General features: G+C 41.2%; 1 protein-coding gene and 1 long non-coding RNA gene across 51 annotated transcripts in view; one reads left to right on the top strand and one right to left on the bottom strand.

Moving 5' to 3' along the window:
- Nucleotides 1–4627: 4627 nt before the first annotated feature.
- LOC123391357 lies at nt 4628–10878 on the bottom strand. Its single transcript, XR_006606001.1, has 3 exons — nt 10585–10878; nt 10146–10284; nt 4628–4857 (listed from the first exon to the last, which is right to left on the bottom strand). It is a non-coding gene; the product is annotated as an uncharacterized LOC123391357 (long non-coding RNA).
- Nucleotides 10879–11216: 338 nt separating this feature from the next.
- Nucleotides 11217–25763, top strand: part of MAP4K4 (mitogen-activated protein kinase kinase kinase kinase 4) — a 193070-nt gene continuing 178523 nt past the window's right edge. For all 50 annotated transcript variants that reach the window (XM_045077684.1, XM_045077678.1, XM_045077686.1 and 47 more), the window contains exons 1-2: nt 11217–11413; nt 11772–11837. In XM_045077684.1, the coding sequence (XP_044933619.1) occupies nt 11357–11413; nt 11772–11837 (123 nt within the window). In that variant the 5' untranslated portion in view covers nt 11217–11356. The remainder of the gene's footprint in view (nt 11414–11771; nt 11838–25763) is intronic.

Below are 25763 nucleotides of genomic sequence, written 5' to 3'. Positions count from 1 at the left end.
TCAGGAGGTTACCTATAAGGCAAGTCTTGATCAAATGATAACAAATGATGTTTTGAGAAGTGATAGATGATCTACATTTCTCCATCATATCTCCTGTACTAGAGCCTGTTACTGGAACTTGAAATGCCCACCTTCAAACCTTCCCATCTCATAATTTGGCAAAGCCTTTTTGGAGAGAGTTTGACAAAATATACCAAGAACTTTACAAATGTTCAGTCTTTGATTTTGCAATTCTACTCCTAGGAATTTATCTTAAGGAAATATTAGCATGTGTGATATTTAAAACAGTGACTAATTAGAAATAATTTAACTACCCACCACCACAAGATTAAATAAATTATATTACAGTCAATACAGCTACTAAAAATTAGATTGTAAGAGAATATTTAATGATGTTGAAATGTGCATAACATATGAAGTGAAAAGAAGCAGGTCATCAAACTGTACTCTTCTGATAGTATTTTTTTTTAAGATTTTATTTATTTATTTGTCAGAGAGAGAGTGAGTGAGAGTGAGCACAGGCAGACAGAGTGGAAGGAAGAGTCAGAGGGAGAAGCAGGCTCCCTGCGGAGCAAGGAGCCCGATGCGGGACTCGATCCCAGGACGCTGGGATCATGACCTGAGCCGAAGGCAGCTGCTTAACCAACTGAGCCACCCAGGCGTCCCACTATTCTGATAGTATTAAACACATCTGCCCACACACCTGCACATCTGGTTTTTAATCCTGGATTTGTTACTTTCTAAAGCTGCAGTCATGAACAAATTACTTAATGTTTTTGCATTTTAGTTTTCTCATTGATGACATGGGGGCAACAAAAGTACTTGCTATACAGGGTCACATGAGGCTGAAATAATACAGATAAAGTGCTACGCAAGTGCCTGGCACATGGCGAACACCCAGTAAGTAATGCCAGTAGCAGTAGCAGCGGGACAGCCCTGCATTCTGCCACACTCTCCCCTTGTGACATCAGCACAGGCAGTGGATCAGTCTGATTTGTGGCTGTCTTCTTGCAGAGTACAGAAGGGAAGTTGGGAGGGGGAAGTTGAGGACCCAGGGGCCAGAGCTGGAGGGTACCCTCTTCCCATCTGGCTGGATCAGCCCTGCCAAGAGTCCTGTGCCCTGAGTGGGGAGCAGTGATATTCTTTTGTATCCTGATAAAATCCTCATGAGAAAAAAAGGTCCCCCCCTTTAAGTTTTCTGACATATAATATTCAGAGTAGCCCCATGCCAGCTGCTGGAGGAACAACATATTCTAATTTCCTGACTTGTACATGGTAAAGTTGCATTGTATTGACAGAGCCTTGCATTTAATTTCCTTAGCTTTTTAGACACAAACAAAGCATTCCTAACCAGAAATTGGAAATAAAAGGGAATAACTGCACAATGGAATGCACATGCTGATTTGAATATGTCATTGCATCTCGTAAATACTCATTAAAATAAATGCATGTAACAAGGGAAATATTTTTGCTTCCAAAGACATGCAGCAGCAATATAATCATATTTAGAAAATATTAAAAAAGTCATCCTTTTTTTAAAAAAGATTTTATTTATTTATTTGACAGACAGAGATCACAAGTAGGCAGAGAGGGAGGCAGAGAGAGAGGGGGAAGCAGGCTCCCTGCTGAGCAGAGAGCCTGATGCAATCCCAAGACCCCGGGATCATGACCTGAGCCAAAGGCAGAGGCTTTAACCCACTGAGCCACCCAGGCGCCCCAAGAAAGTCATCCTTTTTTAAATCCATGCCACACTATATTCCCTTATTTATATTATTAAGTCAAGGAATTCTGTCAAATTTAGCAAAAGACAGCATCCTTTCAAAAAATTAAATAAACATGCTTAAATTTCAATTTCAAAAAAAAAGAAGCTATTTCTAGCAACACAGTGGGGGAAAGTCACAAGGAATAGTTCAAAGCCAGTAAGACACTACTTAAAAACATTTAGCTTATTTACAAGTATCCCAACCAAACTGGGGATTACTCTATCCGGAAAAATATTCCTTCTGGCTTTCCAACAAGCAAAATTAATTTCTATTTGGACAGTTTCCTCTTTAGTTTTTTCCTGTCTTTTTTGACCTATCATCTATTACATATTTGTAAATAGGTCTAAGAAATTTGCTTACAGTCTAACTTAAGGATAATTCTTTATGGTGATTTGCAAATTGAAGTCATTCATTATAGAGTCAGTCTATCTGAAAATTACAGTGCAAATAAAAGCAACTTGTAGCTAATGGTTAGAAGAAAGTTTTGTGTGATTTTAAAATTTGATGGGTTTTACACTGCTACAAAATCAGTGTGTGCCTAATAAATACATGTTAGATAAAGAATGGGATGGCAAGAGAGAAGGTGAAGAAGTCATAGGAAAAACTATCAAACCATCACTTTTCTAAGCTATCCATGTGCTAAAATGAAAACCACTACATTAGGGTCAGAAAGAATAATGGTCTTTAACTTCTATAAGAAGCATTGAATGGTTAAATTACTGTTGAATTGTGCCCTGCCAAAGATATGCTGATACCTAAATCCCAGTACCTCAGAATGTGTCCTTATTTGGAAGCAGGGTTGTTGAAGATATAATTAGTTAAGATATAGTTATATTGGAGTAGGATGGACCCTTAATCCAGTATGACTGGAGTCCTTACAAGAAGATGGTCATGTAAAGACACAGACAAAGAAAATGCTATCTGATTGGAGCCATGCAGCCGTGAGCCAAGGAACACAAAAATTGCCAGCAGACTACCAGAAGTCAGGAAGAGGCAAGGAAGGACTGACTCTCCTTCAGGTTTCAAAAGGAGCATTGCCTATCAACACCCTGACTTAAGACTTCTGGCCCCCAGATTGTGAGAAAATACATTTCTGTTGTTTTAAGCCACCCAGTTTGTGGTATTCTGTTAGGGCAGAAACTAGGAAACTAATCCAATCACGTTATTTCATTTTTTTTTACAAGGTCAGTTTATATTTTTTAATTCATAAAATCAGGCATGTTTGTAGAGGGAATTTGTAGAACCACATGTCTTCGAAGAAGGAAAAAATATCATTCAGTTTTGCTGGCCAAAAAGTATCAAAATCTGATGCATTTCTCCCCAATTTTATCTCTGAATAGTTTTTAGCTTTCGTGCAGCTATGACTGTAATCTCATACCAACTTATAGTGATATTTTCAATTAGCCCAATAACATACATTTCTATATTATTACAAACTTTTGGTAAACATCTTTGAAGTTTGTCAATATAAACAGTGTTGCCCAGATTATTTTTGGGCAACTTTGTTTTATTATTCTACTATTTTCATTTTTTTCAGTCATTCTTTTGGATCTGACTCTAAAAATTAAAAATGACCATCTCATCAATTCTCTCTATATTCTGCTGTGAGAGAAGTAGGAGGTAGATTATTTAGGATTATTTAGTAAAAAAAACAGGCCATCAAACAGACCCTAATAGACCATGGTCATACTTAAGACAGGAATTCTCAAATCTATGTATAAGAGGTAGTATGAAAATGAAGCATTTGATAATTAGTGAACCGGTTAGTGACTACTTAGTCTTATGACACCAGGCTGTGGCAGTATAGACTCTGGTAGAACCAGAATCTTATTTCCTGATTACCACTCCTGCATTATTTTCACTTAGTTCATGGCCATGATTTAAAAATGCCTTAAGAGCTGCTTCGTTTTGAGCTCAGAAAAATCTAACAGATATCTATATCGTGTGATCATAGAACTCTTGGTTCTAAGTATACTTTAGCTTATGATTTGCAAACTTTTTGGAAATCTTATCTTCATAAACCGTTACTCATATTCCCCATTCAAAAAACAAAGAAAAGCAGAACCTGTGGGATGGCCGGGAGGGCCAGGCAACAAGCTCAGCAAGTCCTATTACCAACTCCCTAGTCCTCCCTTAGGATCCAGGCAGCCCCCTGAACTGCCTCCAGGGAACCCTGGAGCTCACGGGATTACCTTTTTTAAAAGAGAACACATCATCTAGTTTTTCATCTACTCTGTGTGTAAAATGGCTAGGGAGAAAGGGAGTTTCTTAAGGTCTGTTGTGTGTAAAGAATTAAGTTATGGAAAACAGCTTTTCAATTTTTCCTAGGCCTAGTTCTCTCTTCTGAATGGCTGTTTTTTCCAAGTTCCTGGAAATTTCAAAATGGCTGTTGACATTTACAAGTTGGCTTATGATGATGCCGTATCCAGAGTATTCTCTCTTCAATTCCTCTTGCCATCTTTGGCGCTCCACTTCCTCTGTATTTTCTCCTCTCTACATAACTGAAAAGCTAAATTATGAATTCTAAAGATAATTTTTATGTAGCACTTCTCCACAAGTACTATTATAAATCTGAATACATGAAGGCAGCTAAATAATGGTAAGTTCAAATGCAATAAAAGATGTATTTCTGGGCACCTGGGTGGCTTAGTGGGTTAAAGCCTCTGCCTTCGGCTCAGGTCATGATCCCAGGGTCCTGGGATCAAGGCCCACATTCAGCTCTCTGCTCAGCGGGGAGCCTGCTTCCCTTCCTCTCTCTCTGCTTGCCTCTCTGCCTACTTGTAATCTCTGTCTGTCAAATAAATAAAAATAAAAATAAAAAATCTTTAAAAAAATGTATTTCTGTGAGAATAAGTGGTCTTTCCTTTTTGTGACTCTGAGTTGCATTTCTAGGAGTGATGAAGACTTTTTGCTGATCCAGACACATTTATACTTTCTTGATCAGCTCTCCGTCTTCCCAACAGCAGGGTCCCCACTCCCAACTGACCTCATGGAGCTGCCCATAGCCAAGAATTAAGACAAACCAGGTAATCCACATTAGTCATGGCTGGCCTCTTGATCTGGTCCTGATGATATTTTCTACAATAGTTCACCACTAAATATAGAATATACATAGACAAGAAGATAAAGAAGACAATTACATTTAGTCAAAAGAATAGAAAAGCCCTCAAATTATGTAATTCATAAATACGACATTTATAGTTCATAGTTTATCATTGGTAGGGCACCCCTTAATCTTTTATTATAGAGTGTATTTTAGAAGATTTTGAGAGTGGAATCATTATAATCAACTGCAAATCAATAGGACTGGCCAACTTGCATATCACAAATGGAGACTTGTGGTTCATTCATTTTTAAAAGGAATAAGCTTGATTATGATTGAACTCCTCTTCAGTGGAGGTTCTGATGCATATTGGCCAGTATCTGATATATCATATTCAAACTCATGATACTATTTCAGTTGTAAGATACTAAATGGCTGAACATAAGAGAGGTCCATTGGCCTAGTCACTTCCTGAGATTTCACTGTACAGGCTTATGTAATGAAATATAAATAAAAGTCTGTTATCTCTTCAGATAGCAGGCCTACCTTGGCCTTCCATTGGTAGAGCCTGATTTTGCTCAACCAACCATCTTTCAAAAACAGACATGTTCGACACCTATTTAGCGTCCCTGTCTGGCTTCTCCCAACCTCTTCCTATGGCTCGCATCTTGATTTCTAAAGCTAGGGCTATCTCTGACCTCATTTTGAGGACCCTTGAGGATTTTGTAGGTAAAGGACTTTTCACAGTGGAGCTTGATTGAAGCAATTCTTACATGCAAAATACAAACTTACAAAAAGGATAAGTTAAGAGAACAGTAATCCCCTTCATAAAACATTTCAAATACTTTTATATAAAGATCAAGTTCCTCTGCGTTTAAAATACTGTTCTGTTTTTTTTTTTTAATACATTTACTGAAAGCTTTTCCATGAACACATAAAGTAAGAGGAATCTACATTTTCTTTTTCTAGCTAGCTAGGCACATCAAGCCCAGTTACCCAGAGTGAAAACCTGCTCATTAACAAACTTCTCATTGGCTCATCTCCATGTTTCACTTTTCCTTCTCTTTGACTTGGGCTTCCCGTAATCATCTCTTAAATAAATTACCTGCACTAAATCTTTGTGTCAGGATCTCCTTTTGGGAGGTTTGAGCTAAGATAACTTCCTCATCACAGAGGTGACAACATCGACAGCGGTGATAGCTAGGGTAGGATGTCTGTCTTGCCTTTGGTCTGCTTCTTCTTTTGTTTCCCATTTGATCTTCTGCAACCCATGCCTTCCAGCCTATTGTACACTAGAGTACTTGCTTCCTTTTAATTCAACTGATCAAAAGAGATTCTTATTCTCTGTACCAGTGCTCAAAGATGGCTTTTAGAGGGCTGAGCTTTGTTGACAAATCTATAGCATCCACATGTTCATGAACTTCCATTGCTCACAACAACCCCTTTACACTCTGGCTAAGAGATATGAGCAGTTGTAGGACTGAGGCCTGCGTTTTATAAATGAGAGACTCTAAGGTCCTAAGAGGATCTTTCAATCATTTCCATCCAACTCTCTAACCTCACATGTTAGAAAACTGAGGAGCAGAGAGGATAAGTGCTCGCTTAACGCCTTGTCCATCAGAGAAGAGGAACTCAGATCTCTGACTCCTAAACCAGACTTCACCCTTTCTGAGACTTTCCTAAACACATTCCACCATTGCTTCCTTTGCTTGAATCAATTCCCACTGTTTACCACTACTTCCATCATTTATTTCCAGGTCCTCACTGACCCTGAGCCCTTAAGTTATATTCATGCAGTCCAGTTTCACAGATTTGCTACCCTCCTTGCCTTGCCTCATACTGAGGTTAAAAAAATCCTCACCAGTATTTTTGTGACAAAGAAAATACTAGGAAATAAGTAAAGTGATATACAGGGGGTTGTCATTGATGACGTCTTGCATAATTGAGCTCCCCTTGGGATTTCTGTCACTGGGGGAGATAACTGGTGATGGGCGCACTGTACTCTGGAAAGATGCACACATATCCCACAGCCTACTGAACACATAAGCATCTAACCTGCCATTGGAGCTCTTGAAAGCCAAGGCTAGGCTGTTCCTTCCTTGATCTGATAGATAATCTGGATTCTGTTTTTTTTTTTTTTTTAAGATTTTATTTATTTATTTGACAGAGAGAGATCACAAGTAGGCAGAGAGGCAGGCAGAGAGAGAGAGAGGAGGAAGCAGGCTCCCTGCTGAGCAGAGATCCTGATGCGGGACTCGATCCCAGGACCCTGAGATCATGACCTGAGCCAAAGGCAGCGGCCCAACCCACTGAGCCACCCAGGCGCCCCTCTGGCTTCTGTTTTTAACTCCACATTACCCATGCCTCAGCTTAGACTCCTGGTCCCACCTACCCTGTCTAGATTTATCTCTCAGGGTTCTCTGAATGAGTTATCTGACCCAGTGGGACAGTTTCCTCTTTTCCAACTTCACCATTGTCTAAGCAAGCTATCTTTTCCTCTAGGCTAAAATGCCAAATTAGCATTTATTTTCCAGATTATTATCTTGATTACCTTTTGGAGTGGGTCTGTGTTCTCAAATAGATTCTTAAGGTCAAGGGCCATGACTTAAGTCTACTTCCTGATATGTATTGCACATGACTTGTTATGGACTGAATGTTTGTGTTCCCCATGTGTTGAAACCCTAAGCCTCAGTGTGGCTGAATTTGGAGATGGGGCCTCTAAAGAAATAATTAAAATTAAAATAACTAAAATTCAAAAGGTCATAAAGGTGGGGCCCTGATAGAATGGGGTAGGTGTCCTTAGAAGATGAGATACCAGATGGCTTTTTCCCCTCCTCTCTCTATACTGGCACTGAGGAAAACCCATGTGAGGGCAATAGTGAGAAGGTGGCCACCTGCAAGCCAGGGAGACAGCTTTCACTAGAAACCAAATCAGCTGGAACACTGATCTTGGATTTCTAGCCTCCAGAACTGCAAGAAAATAAATCTGTTATTTAAGCCACATAGTCTATGGGATTTTATTATGGCAGTCTGAGCTAACATAGAGCTGTTGATTGAGAAAATGGTCTTTACCCTTGGATCTCAAGCAGAGTTACAAGCTGGACAGGTGTCACTGGTTCTGCGTGAAAAGTTAACTAACTTCCCAGAGAGTCCAAAACAAAACCCTCCTTTGTCACACCACTCAACAGCTCATATCCTTTCCTCTGTGCCTGACAGTATCCTCCCACATATGAACAAAGCTCTGGGCCATAAGCAAATCTTTTACCTCCTTGTCTACACTTACTCTGGCATCCCATCAGATGCTGAGTCTTAAGAGTGCCTACTGCCTGAAGACCTTGTATCTCCTTTCTCCAGGCCTCCAGGCCTGATTCCTCTGGCCTGTGCTCTTGAGATGGCCTCTTCATGGCTCTTCTAACCTCTAATCTTCATCTCGTAGACAGAAGAGGAAGCAGAGGCACAAAATTTGAACATGTTCAAGGGTGCACAACTGATAGTAGAATTAGGTTCAAACCTAGTTCAGTTTTGCCCCAAATCTAGCCTACTTTCCACTAGGCCCATTTAACATTCTATACAGCCAGAATTAAAAAAGGTTCTGCCTTTAACTATAGATACTTTTGAGACTGTCTTAAAACCATTATCAAATTGTGAGTTCTTTGAGAGTAGGTGGCTTCACCTTCCTTATATCTAGGGCAATGACTAAGTCAGTGCCTTGTACTGGGTAAGGCACTTCAAGAAAATGTCCTAAATTGAAAATAAGAACTGTCACAATGGTGACATGGGCAAGAGAAGTTTAGGAGAGATTTAGAGAAAGCTTGTAGGAGAAAGAAGAGTTGGTTTCTGAGTTGAGCTTGAGGTAACAGAGAATCTGGTCAGGCAGAGAAGAAAAGGGTGGTGTGAGTTGGGCCTCAATATCATGAGTGTACCTGTGGTGGGAGAGTGGCTTGGTGGGGGAAGTAGGGACTGCATTTCTGCATTGGGTTCAGTTGTGCACACCAAGCACGTCAATTAACTTCTTTAAACACTGGTTTCTTAATGTGTAAAGTGTGAAAAATAAGAGTTCCTATCATTTGGGGTTAATGCGAAGAATAATGAGATAGGGGCACCTGGGCGGCTCAGTGGGTTAAGCCTCTGCCTTCGGCTCAGGTCCTTATTCTGCGGTCCTGGGATCAAGCCCCACCTCGGACTCTCTGCTTAGTGGGGAAACTGCTTCCCACTCTCTCTCTACCTGCCTATCTGCCTACTTGTGATCTCTCTCGAATAAATAAATAAAATCTTAAAACAAAAAGAATAATGAGATAATGTACATAAAGAACTTAGCACATTGTTTGGACCTAATATGTGTTATCTATTATCCGTAATAAATACTATTAAAATACTATTAGTAGTAATATGGTCTGAAATTTCAAATGCTCAACAATCTAGCTCTCTGAGTAAATAATTTACACCAGATAATGCCATTGCTGTAACTACATTAAAAAACAAAATCGTTTCAAAGTACTATTAAATTCATAGCAACATGTTGGTTACTATGATTTTCCTAATCAAAGGATTCCAGGATTCCCTTACGAGGGATTCTCATAGTTGAAAATCTTGAAAACCAAACTGTTGAGAGGCAGGAGACTGGTAAACATATTCTGGGTAAAAGACTAACTTGGCTGAATCAGAGTCTTGGATTTTTGGAGTAGGCTGACCTAGTGAGAATCCCTGTTCTACTTCCAGGCTGTGCTTTTAAGGCATTTAGGCACATTCCTTATCTTCCAGTTCTTGGGTTTCCTTATCCTTAAAATGTGGGAACTAATACACAAGGGCCACAAGACAGGTTAAACTGGGTACTGTACATAAAGAAGAACTGGTAGATGATAATGACGGTGATGTTTGTGAAGCCTAATTGTGAAGAGTCTTAGATTTTCATCCTGTAAGGCTCTTGCTCTCCAAGTGTGATCCTTTTAACAGCAACCTTACCCATCATCTGACAACTTGTTAGAAATGCATATTCTCAGGCCTATCCCAGACCTGATGAACTCTGGAGGTGGGGTCAGCAATTAGTGCTTTTACCATCCCTTCTGGTGATTCTGATGCACTTCGATTTGAGAACCTGCTATGAGGTAATAGGGAGCCATTGAAAGTTTTTTTTTTTTTTTTTTTTTTTTTTTACAGTGGACCGATGTGATAAAAATGACTATTGTGCACAGGCAATATATTCCCATTTAACAGGATCAAATCACCTAACTACCGACAAGCTTCCAAAGTGGCTGGCAGAAGCCTGTTCGTTGATCCTTAATGACCTCTAGGCACAAAACGGAGGGGCTAGCGCTTAGGGCTCCAAACACAGTGCTCACCTACTGAGTGAGGTTAAGAAAGGCAGCGCAAGGCAATTACAGGTGCTGGTTTGGGTACTGTTTCCAAGAAAGCCTTGGGACCCGGCGGCCAGGTGATGCTCAACAAATTCCTCACCTACAAGCCTGCCACAAACGTAGCCTGCAAGATAGAAAAAGAAAACCGTGTAGGGAAACCGGAAATGAGGGTCTTAGGGGTACAGAATCTGGTAGTGGAGGAAGGGGATGGGATACGCGGGGGTGAGGAGAAAGGGAAGCCCTTCGTCGCTGGGGGTGGCTACACCCCATCCGCGTCCCTTTAGAGCCCCGGCGCGGTCGGCCGGCGGGGCGGGACGCAGCCCCTCCCGGAGGCAAGGGTCCCTCCGCCTCCGTGCGTTTGCGGCCAGGGTCCAGGTCACTTCTGCTCCCTTTATTGTTAGTGAGAGATGGGACGTTTCCTCACCCTCGGCACCTCACCGGGGACGCCCCGGTCCGTCCCATCCCTGCTCTGGCTCTCCCGCGAGCGCCCCGTCTGCCGGCCGCCGCGTCCCGGCCGCGGTTCGCGGTGCCCGCCGGCCGGCCATTGTTCGGGCCCCACCCCTGCTGAATATTCACGCCGCACGGGCTGCTCGCCCCGCGCCCTCCCCAGCTGGGTTCGGTCTGGGAGTGCGTTTCCGCTCGATTTTCCTGCCGGGGAAGGAGAGGGGGAGCTGTTTTCTCTCTCCTCAGAATATATTTTCGGTGTCCCGTTTCTACTCCTCCCTCGCCGCCGCCGCCGCCCCCTCCCTCCCCGCCTCCCTCTCCGCCTCCGCCCCCGCCTCCCGGGTTATCTTTGTCTCGCTGCCTCGCGCTCACTCGCTCAACTCTCGGCGGCGCCGCGGCCCCACGCTCCGGGCCCGTCCTCTAGGCGCGCGGCGCGGGGCGCGGGCGCCGGGGCCTGAGGCGGCGGGTGACGCCCGGGGGCCTGACGGCCGCCCCGCGCCATGGTGTGAGCGCCGCTGCCGCCGCTCCGCGCACGCTCCGTCTGCTCTCCGCGCGCGGCCCGGGCCGGCCGAGAGCAGCGACCAGCCCGCCGCCACCGCCGCCGCCGCCGCCGCCCCCGGCCTGGCGAGGCGGAGCCCCGGCCGCCCGCTCCCTTGTGAGGAGACGCCGTCGGCGGCCTGGGCTGTGAAGGAAATAAATAGAGAAACAGATCTATTTATTGGTACTATTTTGTTTGGTGGCAAAAAGGGAAAATGGCGAACGACTCCCCTGCAAAAAGTCTGGTGGACATCGACCTCTCCTCCCTGCGGGTGAGTGGCCACGACGGGCCCCGCCGCGGGCGCGCCGGGAGCGGGGAGCCGGGGCCGCACCCTGGCCCGCCGGGCGCTCGGGCGCCGCCCCGGGCAGAGCCTCGGGCGCGGCGGCCCCTTTGTCTGCCTGCGTCGGCGTGTGCGGGGCGGCGGGGCGCGACCCTCCGCCGACTCCCCCACCTCGCCGCGCCCCGCGCCCCACGAGCCCCGAGCGCGGGGCGCGGCCTTCGGGCGCTGTGGGACCGCGCGAGACGAAGCCCGCCCGGTTTGCAGTCGCCTTTTCTTTCCAACTGCCCCGCTGTATTTATTCATTGTTGTGCTGCTTTTAAATTCTAACCCCTCCCCTCCTCTTCTCTAGGATCCTGCTGGGATTTTTGAGCTGGTGGAAGTGGTTGGAAATGGCACCTATGGACAAGTCTATAAGGTCGGTGTGAGCCGCCGTCTTTGTTTTCCGTGGCACGTTGAAACTTCTTGTTGGGGAACGAGAAGGTTGATAAACACGCTGCTGACTGGAGGCCACGCCGCTTGGCCAAAGTTGGGAGAGGGGTTTCGCCTTGTAGTCCCTCTGTTTTTAAGCAGGAGTTTATATGCAGGCTGGCCTTCGAAGACCTCACATTTCCTGGCCTTGAGATAAGGCAATAAGCTACATTCTTTGGCGTGCACTTTCCTAAGTAAAATGGGAAAACATTTTTCATAAAGCAACCTTAATTCTTTCGTTTTCCCCAATTCCGGCCTTCTGAGTTTGTGTGTGTTAATTAAAATTCAGTATAGACAGGCCTGGCCTGTGATTATACCAAACCACTGTCTTGGTCTTCTTGAAAATGGTCATCGTGTTGCTTCGTTTTAATGTCTGCCAGGTGCTCAAGGTGAGGAGTTCGGTGTTACCTGGGACTGCTTCCTAATAACTATCATACATGATGCTGATGGATACGTACATATTTTGGGGAAGCAGGGAGGGGTGTGTGTTTGGGCAGCAGGAGCAGGAAGAATTACAGCATGAGGATTATAAAATCTGAATTCCAGGAATAACCTGTTTGACAGGTGTGTAATTGAAACAGAGATGAGGGAGAGCAAGGAGTCAAGAGGATGCCCAGATTTCACACCCACCCCAGGCCTGTCTCTTTTTTAACAACCCCCCCCCCAACCACCGGTAAATGAAACTAACAAATCTGGAGACTATGAGTCTGCTCAGTAGCTGACACCTGATGTGACTAACAGTGCTGTTCATTCTATTCAGAGCACATTATAGAGCTTCTGAAAGAGCTGTAGGTAATGGAGGCGCAGGCCTTGCAAATTTGAAACAGAATGTTAAATTTCCCGTCCTGATTTATTTCTTATTGCTGAATGCTTTCAGAAAGTAATCTGCACTGGAGGTGTTTTCTGGCTGTTCGAATGGGTACAAGGAGCTAGAAAAAAAATGTTATGAAGCAGGGCTTTGTGGTTCACCATGAAGAATTGTCATTGTCTCATTAAAAATGAGGGAGGGGGTTGGAAACTGACTGTAGACATTTTCTTAGGCCAAATTAAGTGTGGATCCTATTGTCTCTTTTATGCTTAATGAATAGGGTTTATCTATCCCTTGAACGACTCTCCCCAGCCCCAACTTCCCCTGGCCTGGGCTGTGTACTGGGCTGTGTGTACCGGCCTGCGGTCGGAACTTGAGTCAGTATTCTTAGGTGATCTCAAGTGAATTAGCATGTGTTTTGTTGGTTAACTGTTGGGGCTGTGGCCAGATTTTTGAATTTGAAAGAAAGCCCTGTTAACTCAGCCTGCTGGGCTCGACAGAATTTGGAAGCCTTTGGAAAATTTTGGAAAAGATTGTGTTGCAACTCACTGAATGGCCTGGTAACTGGCTTTAAGGTATTCTCCCCAGCCCCAATGTTTGTTTAAGCACCAGTCGGTTTTTTTCTAACCCAGTTTTTCTGGCCAGATCTAAGTGGTGAGTGTACTCTTCCAAGTGAGTTAGCCAAAGCTTGTTTTTGACCTGGTTACACAGTAGTTGGATTGTTTGTATCTTCCTCCGTCAGCATGGATGGGTGGGAAGGGGAGTGAAGTGAGCTAGAATCCAACAGTCCATTTTTAAACTGTAAGAAGAAAGAATGAAACCTGAATGAGCTTTAAGTGGCTTTAAGAGGTGGGAGTTCGTTATGGTAACAGTTTAGGCAGGATCATTGTTAAATTTTTCCCCCTCTTCATTTCCTTTGGTTCCATCCTCTCCTTCCCCCGAGCTGTTGAAATAGATTTGCTGAGCGGTGCAGTTGGGAAGCATTTGGGATACTGGCAGTGACACAACTCTCTGACTACAAAGTCTGTACAGTTGAGAAGAAATTCTCAAATTATGCAAACCTAACAAATTAAGAAATCTGTGCAAATGTGGCATACACACACAAAATAGTGCCCGAGATTTTGCTCACCAGCAGTTCTGTTTTATTTGGAAAGATCAAGCATATACAAGGAGAGAGGGTAGATCATCCAATTTAACAGTTAATCAGAACATGACTGATCTGGTTTCATCTATAGCCTTTCTCCATTAGTATTTTAAGGTTAAAGCCTAGATACCATTTTACCCATAAATACTTCAGATTGTATCATTTTTGTTTTTTAGATAATCACAGTGCCATTCTGACCCCTAAAAAGTTAATTCCATAGCATCAAATATTAAGTCTTAAGGTTTTCCTAATTTTTCATAGACGCATTCTTACTATCAACAATATTTATGAACTGATACTGGGAAGTTCAGTCTTGGTAGTTGGTAGAAATAGGAGAAGCAGTTAATATCTGCATTTGCATCTTTCTTTCAATATCTAATTTCTAAAATGATTTATATTATGCAGAGGAGTTTATTTGGGATTTGTTGGTGTGATTTGCCTGTGGTGGTTTTGGGATTAGATTATTAATGCTAGTATCTGTTTATAAATACTAAACATCCACTAGTGTGAATAGCATCTGAGTTGGGAAAATATTTGTGATAACTTGTTTATAAAGAAGCTTTTTTTCTTAATGTAAATTCAGGTAAAATACTTTCAAGCTGAATAACCTGTAGCCCTAATTTGATTCATTGCTATATCTTTTATTTTCTGTTTTTTGCTATAAGCTTTTTATTTTTTAGTGATTGTGGTGGCTTATTTTGAGAATGCTGTATTTCTGTGAGGCAAATGAGTAAAAAGAGGGAGTTTCTGGGTTTTGTTATGAAAGTGGCTTTTTGGGGGAGTGGTTTATAATTTTCTCTGTGACAAAATTGGTAAATCATCTGGGTATAGTTGAACAGTATATAACTATCTGAAAAAATAGTGAAACACAGAGTATGTCCTAGTTAGAGAAATTTATTTTTTGCATTAGGTTTCTGAACGATCACTGAGAAGCATACTCATAAATCGAAACTTAAGAAAAATACTGTGAATTTCAGTTTACAGGGTTTCATGCAGAATACCATCTGTTTATAAAAAAGTGTTTATAAGATGATCTTGTGCATGTTAAGTATATCAATTATTTTCATCAAAGGGGGACAGTGACTATTTAAAAAACAAAACCACAAAAAATAAGATCTGTTTTTGTGTTATACTGAGTTTTATTATTTTTAATATTTACTTGACCATTTTTGTTTTTTCTTGGAGTTACGGTTACCCTATTATTTTGTATTTTGTGAGCATACAGTGACTGGTGTTTTAAAGGTCTTGACTAGGAGAAGGAAAATCCTACATCTGGAAAGGTACTGCAGGTAGTGAGAGGGGAAGTTAGGGAGTTTAGAATCAGCAGGTGCAATGTCTGGGATCAGGTCTTGCTCAGAGGAATGATGGCAGCCTTTTTGGAGGGTTGAGCATCTTGACCTTGTCTGATCTTGTCTTTGGAGGAAAGGTAGGCTGTAAACCTTGGAAGTTGAGGAGGAGAGTATTCTGGGCCCAAAGATGGTAAGCAGAAGCCACATTGAGAGGTTACTGCTATTTAGCCATTTAGGGCATGGTGCTAAGGCTGTCCCCCTCATTTACTGAAGAAAGGGGGGGGTGTGTGTGACAGAAAGGCTGAGGGTGACCTTTTTGTGAATGACAGGAGGTGTAAGGAGTAGTGGGCATCTGAGGAGAGATTATTTGCTCATGAGTTAAGGAGAGCCGTCATTCTATGAGAGGTCATCGAAAATTTTGTTGGGTTTGGAGACCCCTGGGAGTAAGAAACCTGATTAGGTGATATTAGGGAAAGGAGCAGGTAAGATGGTTGGCCTAGGACAATGGTCCAGAAGAGAAGATGTAAAGGCTGGGACAGGGTAGTAGCAGTGGCAGTAGAGAGGAAGAGTGTTGGGCTGGATTCTTGGGCATTCTGCTTTGGCCTAGGTCAACCTGCTGAAATCAGTCATTCTCTGCAGGTTTTGGTGTGGCCCTTTAAATGGGTACACTGTTTGCCCATTGGATTAGGAGGAGCCTTGGGATCTGTGAAAGTGCTAAAATTACTTTCGATTGCCCAGCAATAAAGTGCTGTATAAATTGTGTGGCTTTTAAAAATCATTAGTCTAACATTTTGGATCAAACACTTAAAACTTTTGTGAGGGTCTTCTCTAAATGTTACCCCTTAAGTGTAGGATATCTTTTTAACTGGAGGTAAAGACATCCAGGGGGGCAAAATGCATTTTGAGGAACTAAATGTTTTCATTAGAAGGAGGATTGAATTGCCACTGAGAGGCATGTACAGACTTGTTCTGAAACATAGGGCTGCTTCATGCTGGAAGAATTCTGGACTTGGGTAAGGTGGGAGGAAGCCAACCCCCTTGAACATGTATTGGTGTGTAGCTCTCCTAAAAGTTATCAGCCCCAAATTTCCAAAACTTTTCTATTAAATAAAATCACAAAATAAAAGCATAACAGAAAATTCAGCCACCAGGTAAAATCCTACTCATGGTGGTTTTAGAATTTCTTATTGCTGGAAACTTTTAAATAAATGTTCATTTGCATATCTGCAAACTTGTAGTTCTGCCTTTTTTTTTTTTTAAAGATTTTATTTATTTATTTGACAGAGAGAGTGAGCACAGGCAGATAAGAGTGACAGGCAGAGGCAGAGGGAGAATCAGGCTCCCTGCTGAGCAAGGAACCTGATGTGGGACTCGATCCCAGTAGGCTGGGATCATGACCTGAGCCGAAGGCAGCTGCTTAACCAACTGAGCCACCAGGCGTCCCCTGCCTTTTTTTCTTAACCAGTTTTGGATATATGTATATTTCTACATATTGAGATAATTCCAAAGTATTATCTGTGGGCACTTTTGGTGCAATGTGTGTGTTTATAGATTTTGTGGGCTGAGACTAGCAGGGCAAAGACTTTGAAATAATGCATCCCTGAGCAGGTGTTCTAGTATATGTGCTGCCGAAGCGAGCACCCTGAACAGGTGTTCTAATAAGCCAAGGAATAATCATCTAAGGAGTTTTATTCCCAGGGAACTAAAAATATTATAAACTGGAGATGGATGCTTTAACATTAATTTCATCTGTGGTCTTTTCTTTTCTTTATTAGTAAATACTTGGTCATCTGGTTTTGGTCATCTGGTTGTGAACAGGTGCTTAAGCCAAGAGATTACCTACTCTTTAGGGCATCAGATGTTTTCCATCTCTTGAGTTGTTTTAAGTTTATGATGCCTGTGCTTCTCATCATTAGTATTAGTGCTTTCAGTTTTCTATATTTAATCATTTTTAAAAATTGTTAGACAGCAATAGGATATTCATTTTTTACTTTGTTTTATTTTATTTTTCCCCTCACCCCTAACAAAAGGATATTTAAATAACTGCACAAGTGTACTGCTTTCAGACCCACTTTGTCCAGACACTGAAGCACAGCTGTTGACCAGAGGGCAGCCCTAATATGTGATAACCTGCAAGGCTCACTCTCCGTCGTATATATGGCTCTATTACAGATATTGTACCCAAGTGCAGACCCCATGACTGTTGACTGTATTCGAGGCAAGGGCTTATTCCACAGTAAGTTTTTAAAAATCAAACAGTTCTTATTCGAATCTCTGATAATTTGGGGGCACCTGGGTGGCTCAGTGGGTTAAAACCCCTGCCCTTGTCGGCTCAGGTCAGGATCCCAGGGTCCTGGGATCCAGCCCCCCCCCCCCATATGCCCATAGGCTCTCTGCTCAGCAGGGAGCCTGCTTCCCTTTTTCTCTCTCTGCCTGCCTCTCTGCCTACTTATGATCTCTGTCTGTCAAATAAATAAATTTAAAAAATTAAGAAAAAAAATTTCTGATAATTTTAAGGGTGGAAACAGCTTTAGGTCACCATCTTACCTTGTGAAATCAGTGCTTTGAACACTTTCACAGAGGGATGCTTGGGTGGCTCTGTGTTAAGGCCTCTGCCTTCAGCTCAGGTCGTGATCTTGGGGTTCTGGGATCCAGCACCGTGTTGGGCTCTGCTTGGTGGGGAGCCTGCTGCCCACCCCCCCACCTCCCTGCGTACTTGTGATCTCTGTCTGTCAAATAAATAAATAATTTTAAAAAAATTTTCACAGGTAGTGAGTGATCGCAGATCACCTGATTAACTACTTGCAAGTAATTGCTTTGAGTAGTTACTACAAACAGATTTTACATGAATTCAAGTTGGTTTCTTATAATACTAGCCTGAATTTCCAGTGTTTAAGTATTAAAATATATTTAATATATAATTTGGGACCAATTTATGATCAAGGGTAGAGATTTCCAAGTGTCTATTTAGCTTTTGGAAGATTTCCTCAGCAGTTACTTGGCTTTCATAACATGATCACACCAGAGTTGAATCAAGATAAATATTTTGGACATAAGGAGGGATAGCTAGGAGGAGAACAGAGAAACCCAGGTGATGTATTGCCAGTGACCAGTGTGGCATCCATATGCTCTTAGGTTTTATAGTGCTATATGACTGTTCACTGGACAGAATATGATACTCTGTTAGGAAGCTGGTTCTGTAATAAAAGTCCACTGGCTATTCAGAAGAGAAGTGATGTGGGAGGCACTGAGTTGGGAGGCAGTTTTTTCTATAAGAGTTTCAAAAGAAAGGACAGATTGATAAGTTTTAGGATTTTTGGAAACCCTGACATCTGTGTGGCATTATGAGGAACTTAGAACTAGGTTGGGGAGACAAGATGCAAAACGACTAACCATGCAGGGCTAGTTTCATGCCACTTCCAGTTCTCACTGTGCTCTTGAGTAAGCTGGGTCTTGGACACTGTTCAGCATGTTGGGTATATGTACAGTGGAGAACGAAACAGGCAGTTTGCTTACCCTCAAGGAACTCAGGAAGGGCAGGGGGATGGATACAAAATGCTAAGCATGTAATATCCACTGTAAATCCAGTAGTCTCCGTCTCCCCAGTTCCTCCGCCCAGCATACTTGAATTCAGACACAGTATATGCACTTGCTATGCACTTGTGCATGAACTGGCTCAGACTTCAAGTGCCCTATTTCAGCCTCAGAGGGCTTCTTTGTCCCTTAAAATACAGTACAAACAAATGACTAGAAAAGTGAAAGAAAGTAGACACACAGAATACCAGCTTCAGTCTTTTTATTATTAGATTGAAAAGCCATAATACTACATTGTTAAATTGCTATAAAAGTTTTTACAATTTTTCTCAGTTCCTGAAATTATCTCCTCGTGTACCGGTAGTCAGCAGACCACACTTTGAGGAGCACTGAACTGGCAGGATTGATTCTGCAATCCGGCTCTTTGTGAGCCATTGGGCTGATCTTTTGCATCAGTAAGCTGGAGAATTGGGACCATTGTCCAATCCTAGCAGGTGTTCTCCCACCCTGGAGAAGGAGGGAGCCAAGAGCACGTGCTGCCCGCAGCTTGGTGCTTAATTTGCCTTTCAGCCCTGGGCGTTGTAACTATCTCAGATAGGGCCTGATGCTGACAAATTATCCTATTAAATTTAAATAATGAAGAAAACCCCCACACTTTTACATTATGACTTAAAAAGTTTACTTTTATTTTATGATAAATAGGGCTTTAAGAACCCATCAAAGTTAGGAATGCATGTGGTTGCAGCTGAATAATACTGAAGTTCTATCAGACCTTGGAGTTTTCCTATTCCCAAGAGGACATCTATTTTCAGTTTTTAGTTGCCATCACTGAAATTTACTTCTGTATTTTTAAATTATTTACTCATGTGGCTCTTGATTTATCAGTGTTAAGCGTTTCTTGACTTCTTGTAATAGTAGTTAAAGTTGTTGAACTATGGATTTTGAACTTCTGAGTAGTTGAAGATAAGCTCTTAAACTCACCTCTTCCCTTAAATGAGTACGTATATCATAATTTTGGGTTAAGATGATAATTGTTTATATTATCGTGACTATGTAAATACCATTTATTTCTGAGCCACACTGTCTAATAAGATTATATTTCCTTTTTAAAACATCCCTTCCCCTTTACATTGACACACTTTTTTTTCACTTGTTTAGTTTTTTGTATCACTGTGATTACTTTCTTCCCCAAATGCCCTAAAAGATACATCAAATGCCCAGCAAAGTTAAGCCTTTGTCAACAGTTTTTTCCAACACTTAAATATGTCGGATGATTTTTTGTTTCAGATAACCTATTGATTCCACTATTTTTTTTCCTCCCAGGGGGTACACCAGAGCTGGCGAGGTATGGTTGCCCCTTAGACCTGGTACAAAACTATTCCCTTGGATCATTTCTGTTTCCTAGATATGAGAGTCTTTTTGGATTTGCTACCTTATTTTCTTGAAGCACATCCTCTAGTAGCTTAATAAGAAAGGGTGCATGGCCTGTAAAAGTTTTAAGTCCTTGGATGGCTGAAAATGTCTTTATTTTTTTTTTGCGTTGTATTTTTATGTAATCTGGTAGAAAATATTCTAGGTTAAACACCCATTTTTCCCTTGGAATTTTAAGACATTCCTCTTTTGTTTGAATGTGATCTGTTTTAAACTTCTTTAGAGAAGCTTTTAGGATTTTCTATTTATTTTTGGTGCTGTTAGATTTTATGAGTATCCTTCATTGTCATTCAGTATCCTGAGTACTTAATGAATTCTTTATATCTGAAGATGTCCTTTTTTTCCCTTGGAAGTATTTTTGTTCTCCCCTCCAACTTCTCTGTTTTCTCCTTCTGGAAGTTCTCTTAGTTACCTCTTCAATTTATTTTCTTCTCTTCTCTACTTTTTTTGGGCGGGGGTGGTTCTTTTTGCTCTTTTATTGTGCTATGTCTTTGACTTACACATTTCAGTATTTCTCTTGGGCTTTTAACTTTATCATATTTTTAATTTATATGAGCAGCCCTCTTTCATACCTTTTTTTGGTTTTTAACTGCATGTAATCTCTTGAGGATATATGTCATCTATCGGAGGGTATTGAGTATAGGTTTTTTTGTTAGGTTGGTTTTGTTGTGTTCTTGTGCTTCTCAATTTTTTTTCCAGATTTTATTTTTCCTGTTTATTTTGGTCTCTGTTTAATGCTAAAGATTTTCCTCAAGTGCCCGGATATTCGTAACTGTTTATATTTAAGAGTAAGGCACTAGAAGTGAATTGGATACTCAGTGTGTATGGGCAGGTGGCTGTTGATTGGTAGTACTTCAATGTAGGGAGGGCAGGTGGGGATCAGTATGTTCTCATGGATGGGGAACCCCACTTCTTAACACCAGTAGATCTTTTCCTTGGGGTCAGTTTCTTTAAGAAGAATATTAAGAGGCCTGGCCTTGCCTAGGGTGGCCTATCCATTTGTTTATTGGAGTTCTGGGATTCAGGGTGTAGGAATGAGGCTGGAGCTTTTGCAGTCTAATACCTTAACTTTTCAAGCCTGTGTCCAGCACTAGGTCTCACATCCTCTCATCTGGAGCATTTGTCCTTCGGTTTCTTCAGAGACTAAACCTCAGGTTTCTTACAGATACGGTGTGATGTGAAATAGTCACCAGACTGTGAGATTGAGAAAGAGGTTCTGGGGCATTCAGTCACTAAATACCAGTGCTGTGGATTTTAGCCATATACTTTATACTTCGTGGTATCAGTTGCTTCCAAATGATGATCTTCTCAGGGCTCTATGGGGGCATATTGTCTCACTTGGTGTCCCGAAGCAGGCACTTCAGTTGTAGTGTTTTCCTCTTTGCGAAGTGAATTACCTTTCCTTCCATTTTTAGTTGTCAAAACCTGATAGAAATGATTTCTGCTGTCATCTCTTCCCCTTTATCTCTTTATTCTTCTGTTTACTTTATTGTCATTTTCATGGGAATTAAGTCTTAAGACTCATGTGGTCAGTCCACCAGGTTAGAAGTTAACTAGTCATTGTATCTTTGATTTTAAACTTATCTTTGATTTTATTTATTTATGTATGTATTTATTTGACAGAGAGACACACAGCGAGAGAGGGAACACAAGCAGGGGGAGTGGGAGAGGGAGGAGCAGGCTTCTGGTGGAGCAGGGAGCATGGTGCGGGGTTCTATCCCAGTACCTTGGGATCATGACCTGAGCCGAAGGTAGATGCCCAGCAGACTGAGCCACCCAGGTGCCCCACTTACTTTTGATTTTAAACCTATATTTTACTGAGGCATTTGCTACTTTCCCTCCAGAACAACAACAGCAGCAACAACAATATTGAAAACAGTGTCTTAGTGTATGACCTCTGGACTGATAACTTGATTTGGGAGATGCCAGCCCAGGGAGATGATGATGAGGGAAAGTGAGCAAGGTACAGAGCAGTGTACTATTACATGTATCATGGGGCTTGCTGCTGCTTGAGTAAGTTTTGAAGAGAAATGAGTTTGTTCAGTGGGTTTGTTTGGGTTTTTTTTTTAAGCTTTTTTGAAGTACATTTTAATGTGTCATGAAATTCACCCATTTCAAGCTTACATTTCAGTGGTTTTTAGTAAATTTGTGTGGTGGTGCAACTATCACCATAGGTCAGTATTAGGATACTTTCATATCCCAGCAGGATTCCTCATACACATTTACAGTTAATCCCTATTGTAGCTCAGAGCCCCATCAACCACTTATCTATTTTCTGCCTCTATAAATTTGCCTTTTTTTGAACATTTCATATAAATGGAATCATACATTGTATAGTCTCTGAAGTCTGTTTACTTTTACTTTGCATAATGCTCTTGAGGTTCATCCATGCTGCTACATATGGTAATTTGTTCCTTTTTATTGCTGAATAGTTTTCCACTATGTGGACGATGCTGTGTTTTGTCTGTCTGTTCACCAGTTGATGGGTCTTGTTGGGCTTTCTAGTTTCTGGCTGTTGTGAGTATTGCATTCAGCTGGTGTTTTGGCCTGGCACTCTGGACTTGTTCAGAAGAGCTGTGCAATGGGATTGCACCTTGGAGCTTTATGTAGAATGGGGTAGGGATTTACCTGCCTGGGTCTTCCCATTTCTCAGCAATATAGCCAAATACCTCCTATGACCCTGTGTGTCTGTCTGCTTCCCTGAAGCCTGTAACTTCCCCACTCTCATTATTAGTCATCCCTGGGTTTAAGTCATTTCTTTAAACATGAGTACAGTTTCTTATCTCTGTAAAGACAAGCTGTTCACTATCAGTGAGGTCATTGGTAACAAGAACCAGGCTAAACCAGTTTTTCCTTCTCACTGTTTTTTGGGGGGATTCCAATGTGCAATAGCCAGCCCATTTGCCATGTGATACTAAAGACAGGAGTGTTCTTTTATCCTGGGCAGGAGCTATTGACTCACCATGATTTAAAAAACAAAACAAAACAGAATCTATTATCCTTGGCCAGAGGATGTATACCAAGTTAAATATAAGTGATTTGTTATGGGGGAATATGAGTAATCATGTGATTTGTTTCAAGTGTACCTTTTAGAGTAGTTTTCTCATTTTTATTCTGAATACTTTTATGATATCTTCTATTAAAATTAAATTTAATAATGTATACTTTTTGGAAATTCTTATGCTTAGAGCTTTCATTCTTATCTGATTATGATAGTAACAGAATACTGTTGACTACCAGACCCTTCCCCACTCTTCCCATCAGTGTTCTGAGACTCTCTGTACGTAAGGGCTATGTAGTTTTATGATTATTCTGTTTTGAGATCTCAGGTTAGAGACTGAATATTACCTGAGTCAGGGCTGTACATCCCAGGGACATGCAGTTTATTATTAGGGATCCCAGGTTAGGCTCTGAGTATTACCTCAGGTTGAGGATGTGCATTCAAATGACACACAGTTCATTCATCTGCTAGGGCATGCCTTAATTCCAGGGTCTTTCCTCTTTGAACTTTGCATATTGGGGCATTTCTCTTCTCTCTATATACATACAGTCTTTCATCTATTCTCGTTGCTCCTTCCCTTAATTACTTTTTACCCTTCAGTGATTTGAGGGCTCAGTATCTGTTTGTGTTTCATTGCCTATAGATAATTTTGAGCCTGCTCTGCTAGTCATGATTCCTTTCAGTCATTCATTACTGAAGTACTTAACGCATACAGGGTATGTGCCAGGTACCATGTGGGGCTTGCTCACTGGTAACAGTGAGCAAGGAGAGCAGTTAGTCAGCTTATGTTCTTGTAGAGCACATGGCGTGCAAGCAGTTTTAAGAGGATGATCTTGCAGATGGGAGAAGAGCAGGGCCTATGGGAGTATATAGCTAAGCTGGATCTGACAAAGTAGATAGGGTTATATATACAATGAAACTTTTGATTTAAATTCAGATTCTCTGGGTGCGGCATAGATGGGTGAGGAGCAAAGAACAGTGGGCTTGTTTTGCCATGGAGCTTATGATTCATCATCTTGGTTAATAAAACTTTGAATCAAGATAGGAAGGGTGTGTTTCATTGATCATGGTAATTGCTGGCCCCTTTTAGTTTGCCTTGAGCCACCTGTCTCTTGGGAGGCCTTGTATCATATATCTGTATATCTGCTGCTGTTTTTGGTTTTCGTTATTGTTTTGCATCTCCTGTATCAGTTAGGGGTTATTAGCTTATCCGTTTAACACCCTCAACATCCTTGGAAGAGAGGTAGGATGGAGAGGGAGCTCACATCAGACCTCAAAGTGCCCTGTGAGCAGCATCTGGAATAATACCCAGAATATTTGGTGAATGGATGGCCCAGAGTAGGCCACATTGTGCCTTATACCATACACGTAGGAAAGATTACTTTATTCAGCTCCTGGTCCTCCCCTTGATCTTAGGGCTGGAAGCAACCTCTGTAAAATAGGAATGATGGTGTGCAGCTTTGTGATAATTCACATAGTTTTAAGCAACTTTCTGGAGTTCGGGTTATACAAGGAAATTATTTAAAGGATGAAATTTTGCATTTCTTATCAAGTGTTACATATTTGCTTTTTGATAATGTAAACAAAAAATAATTTTCTTTTTCAGAGCATCCTGAGTAAAATGGTTTTGTGGGCTTTTTTGAAAATAATTTAGTATCAAGTGAAATATTTCTAACCTTTCTCTAATGATACTGGAAAAAAGGACTTTTTAATTACTGATGTTAACTGCCAAGGTGTGAAATTCTTTATATTTTATTTAAGCAAGGCCTCAGTCATCAAACCCAAGATTAAATTAGACATTTTATTAGTTTCCTATTCAGTTAGCTGAAAATATATATTCCTTTTTTATTTATTATATGAAAAAGGTGATTTAAAATCCTAAATTTTATAAGTATTTTTTTTCCTTGAGCTTTAGTTTTAGTCTCTTTCATTTTTTTTTTTTTCTGGCTTTCTGTACTGAGGACTTGGTCTCATTGGTAGCTTGTCTTTTTCCCTTTTTGCTGCTTTCTTTTGGAATAATTGAGTGTTTTATGATCCCATTTCCTGGTTTATTAGCTATAACTTCTATTTGTATTGTTTTATAGGTTACTTTAAGGTTTGTAGTGCACACTTCTCAGCTATCACAGTTTACCTTCAAGTGATAGGTACTTCATGTATAGTGTAGGAACATTATAGTAGTATCACTTTCATTCTCCTTTCTGGCCGCATAGTACTTTTATTACACATTTTACTTTTATATATGTTACAAGTCTTAAAATAGGTTTGTGTTTTTTTTTTTTTTTAATAGTCAGCTGTCTTTTAAAAATACATAAATAGTAAGAATAAAACCCTTATACTTGTACCCAGGTGGTTAGCATTTCTGGTACTCTTCATTCCTTGTGTAGATCCATATTTCTCTCTGGTAACATTTTCCTTCTGTCTAAAGGATGATTTTTTTTTTTTTTTGTAGTACAGGTTTGTTGGTGATGAATTCTTTCAGGTTTGTTTGTCTGAAAACTTTTGGAAGACATTTTTACTCTATATAGAATTCTAGGTTGCTCTTTTTTTTTTTCCCTCTTTCAGTATTTGAGAAATGTTACTCCATAGTCTACTCACTTTCATTGTTTCTATTGAAAAATCTGCTGTCCCTATTGTGTTCCTTTGTGAATATATTATACATGTCATTT

Source organism: Mustela putorius, unplaced genomic scaffold, assembly GCF_011764305.1.
Source record: "Mustela putorius furo isolate JIRA1106 unplaced genomic scaffold, ASM1176430v1.1 tig00000224_pilon_pilon_pilon, whole genome shotgun sequence".
Classification (NCBI taxonomy): domain Eukaryota; kingdom Metazoa; phylum Chordata; class Mammalia; order Carnivora; family Mustelidae; genus Mustela; species Mustela putorius.
The sequence above is the reverse complement of the archived record's forward strand: the minus strand, read 5'-3'. Positions and strand labels throughout refer to the sequence as shown.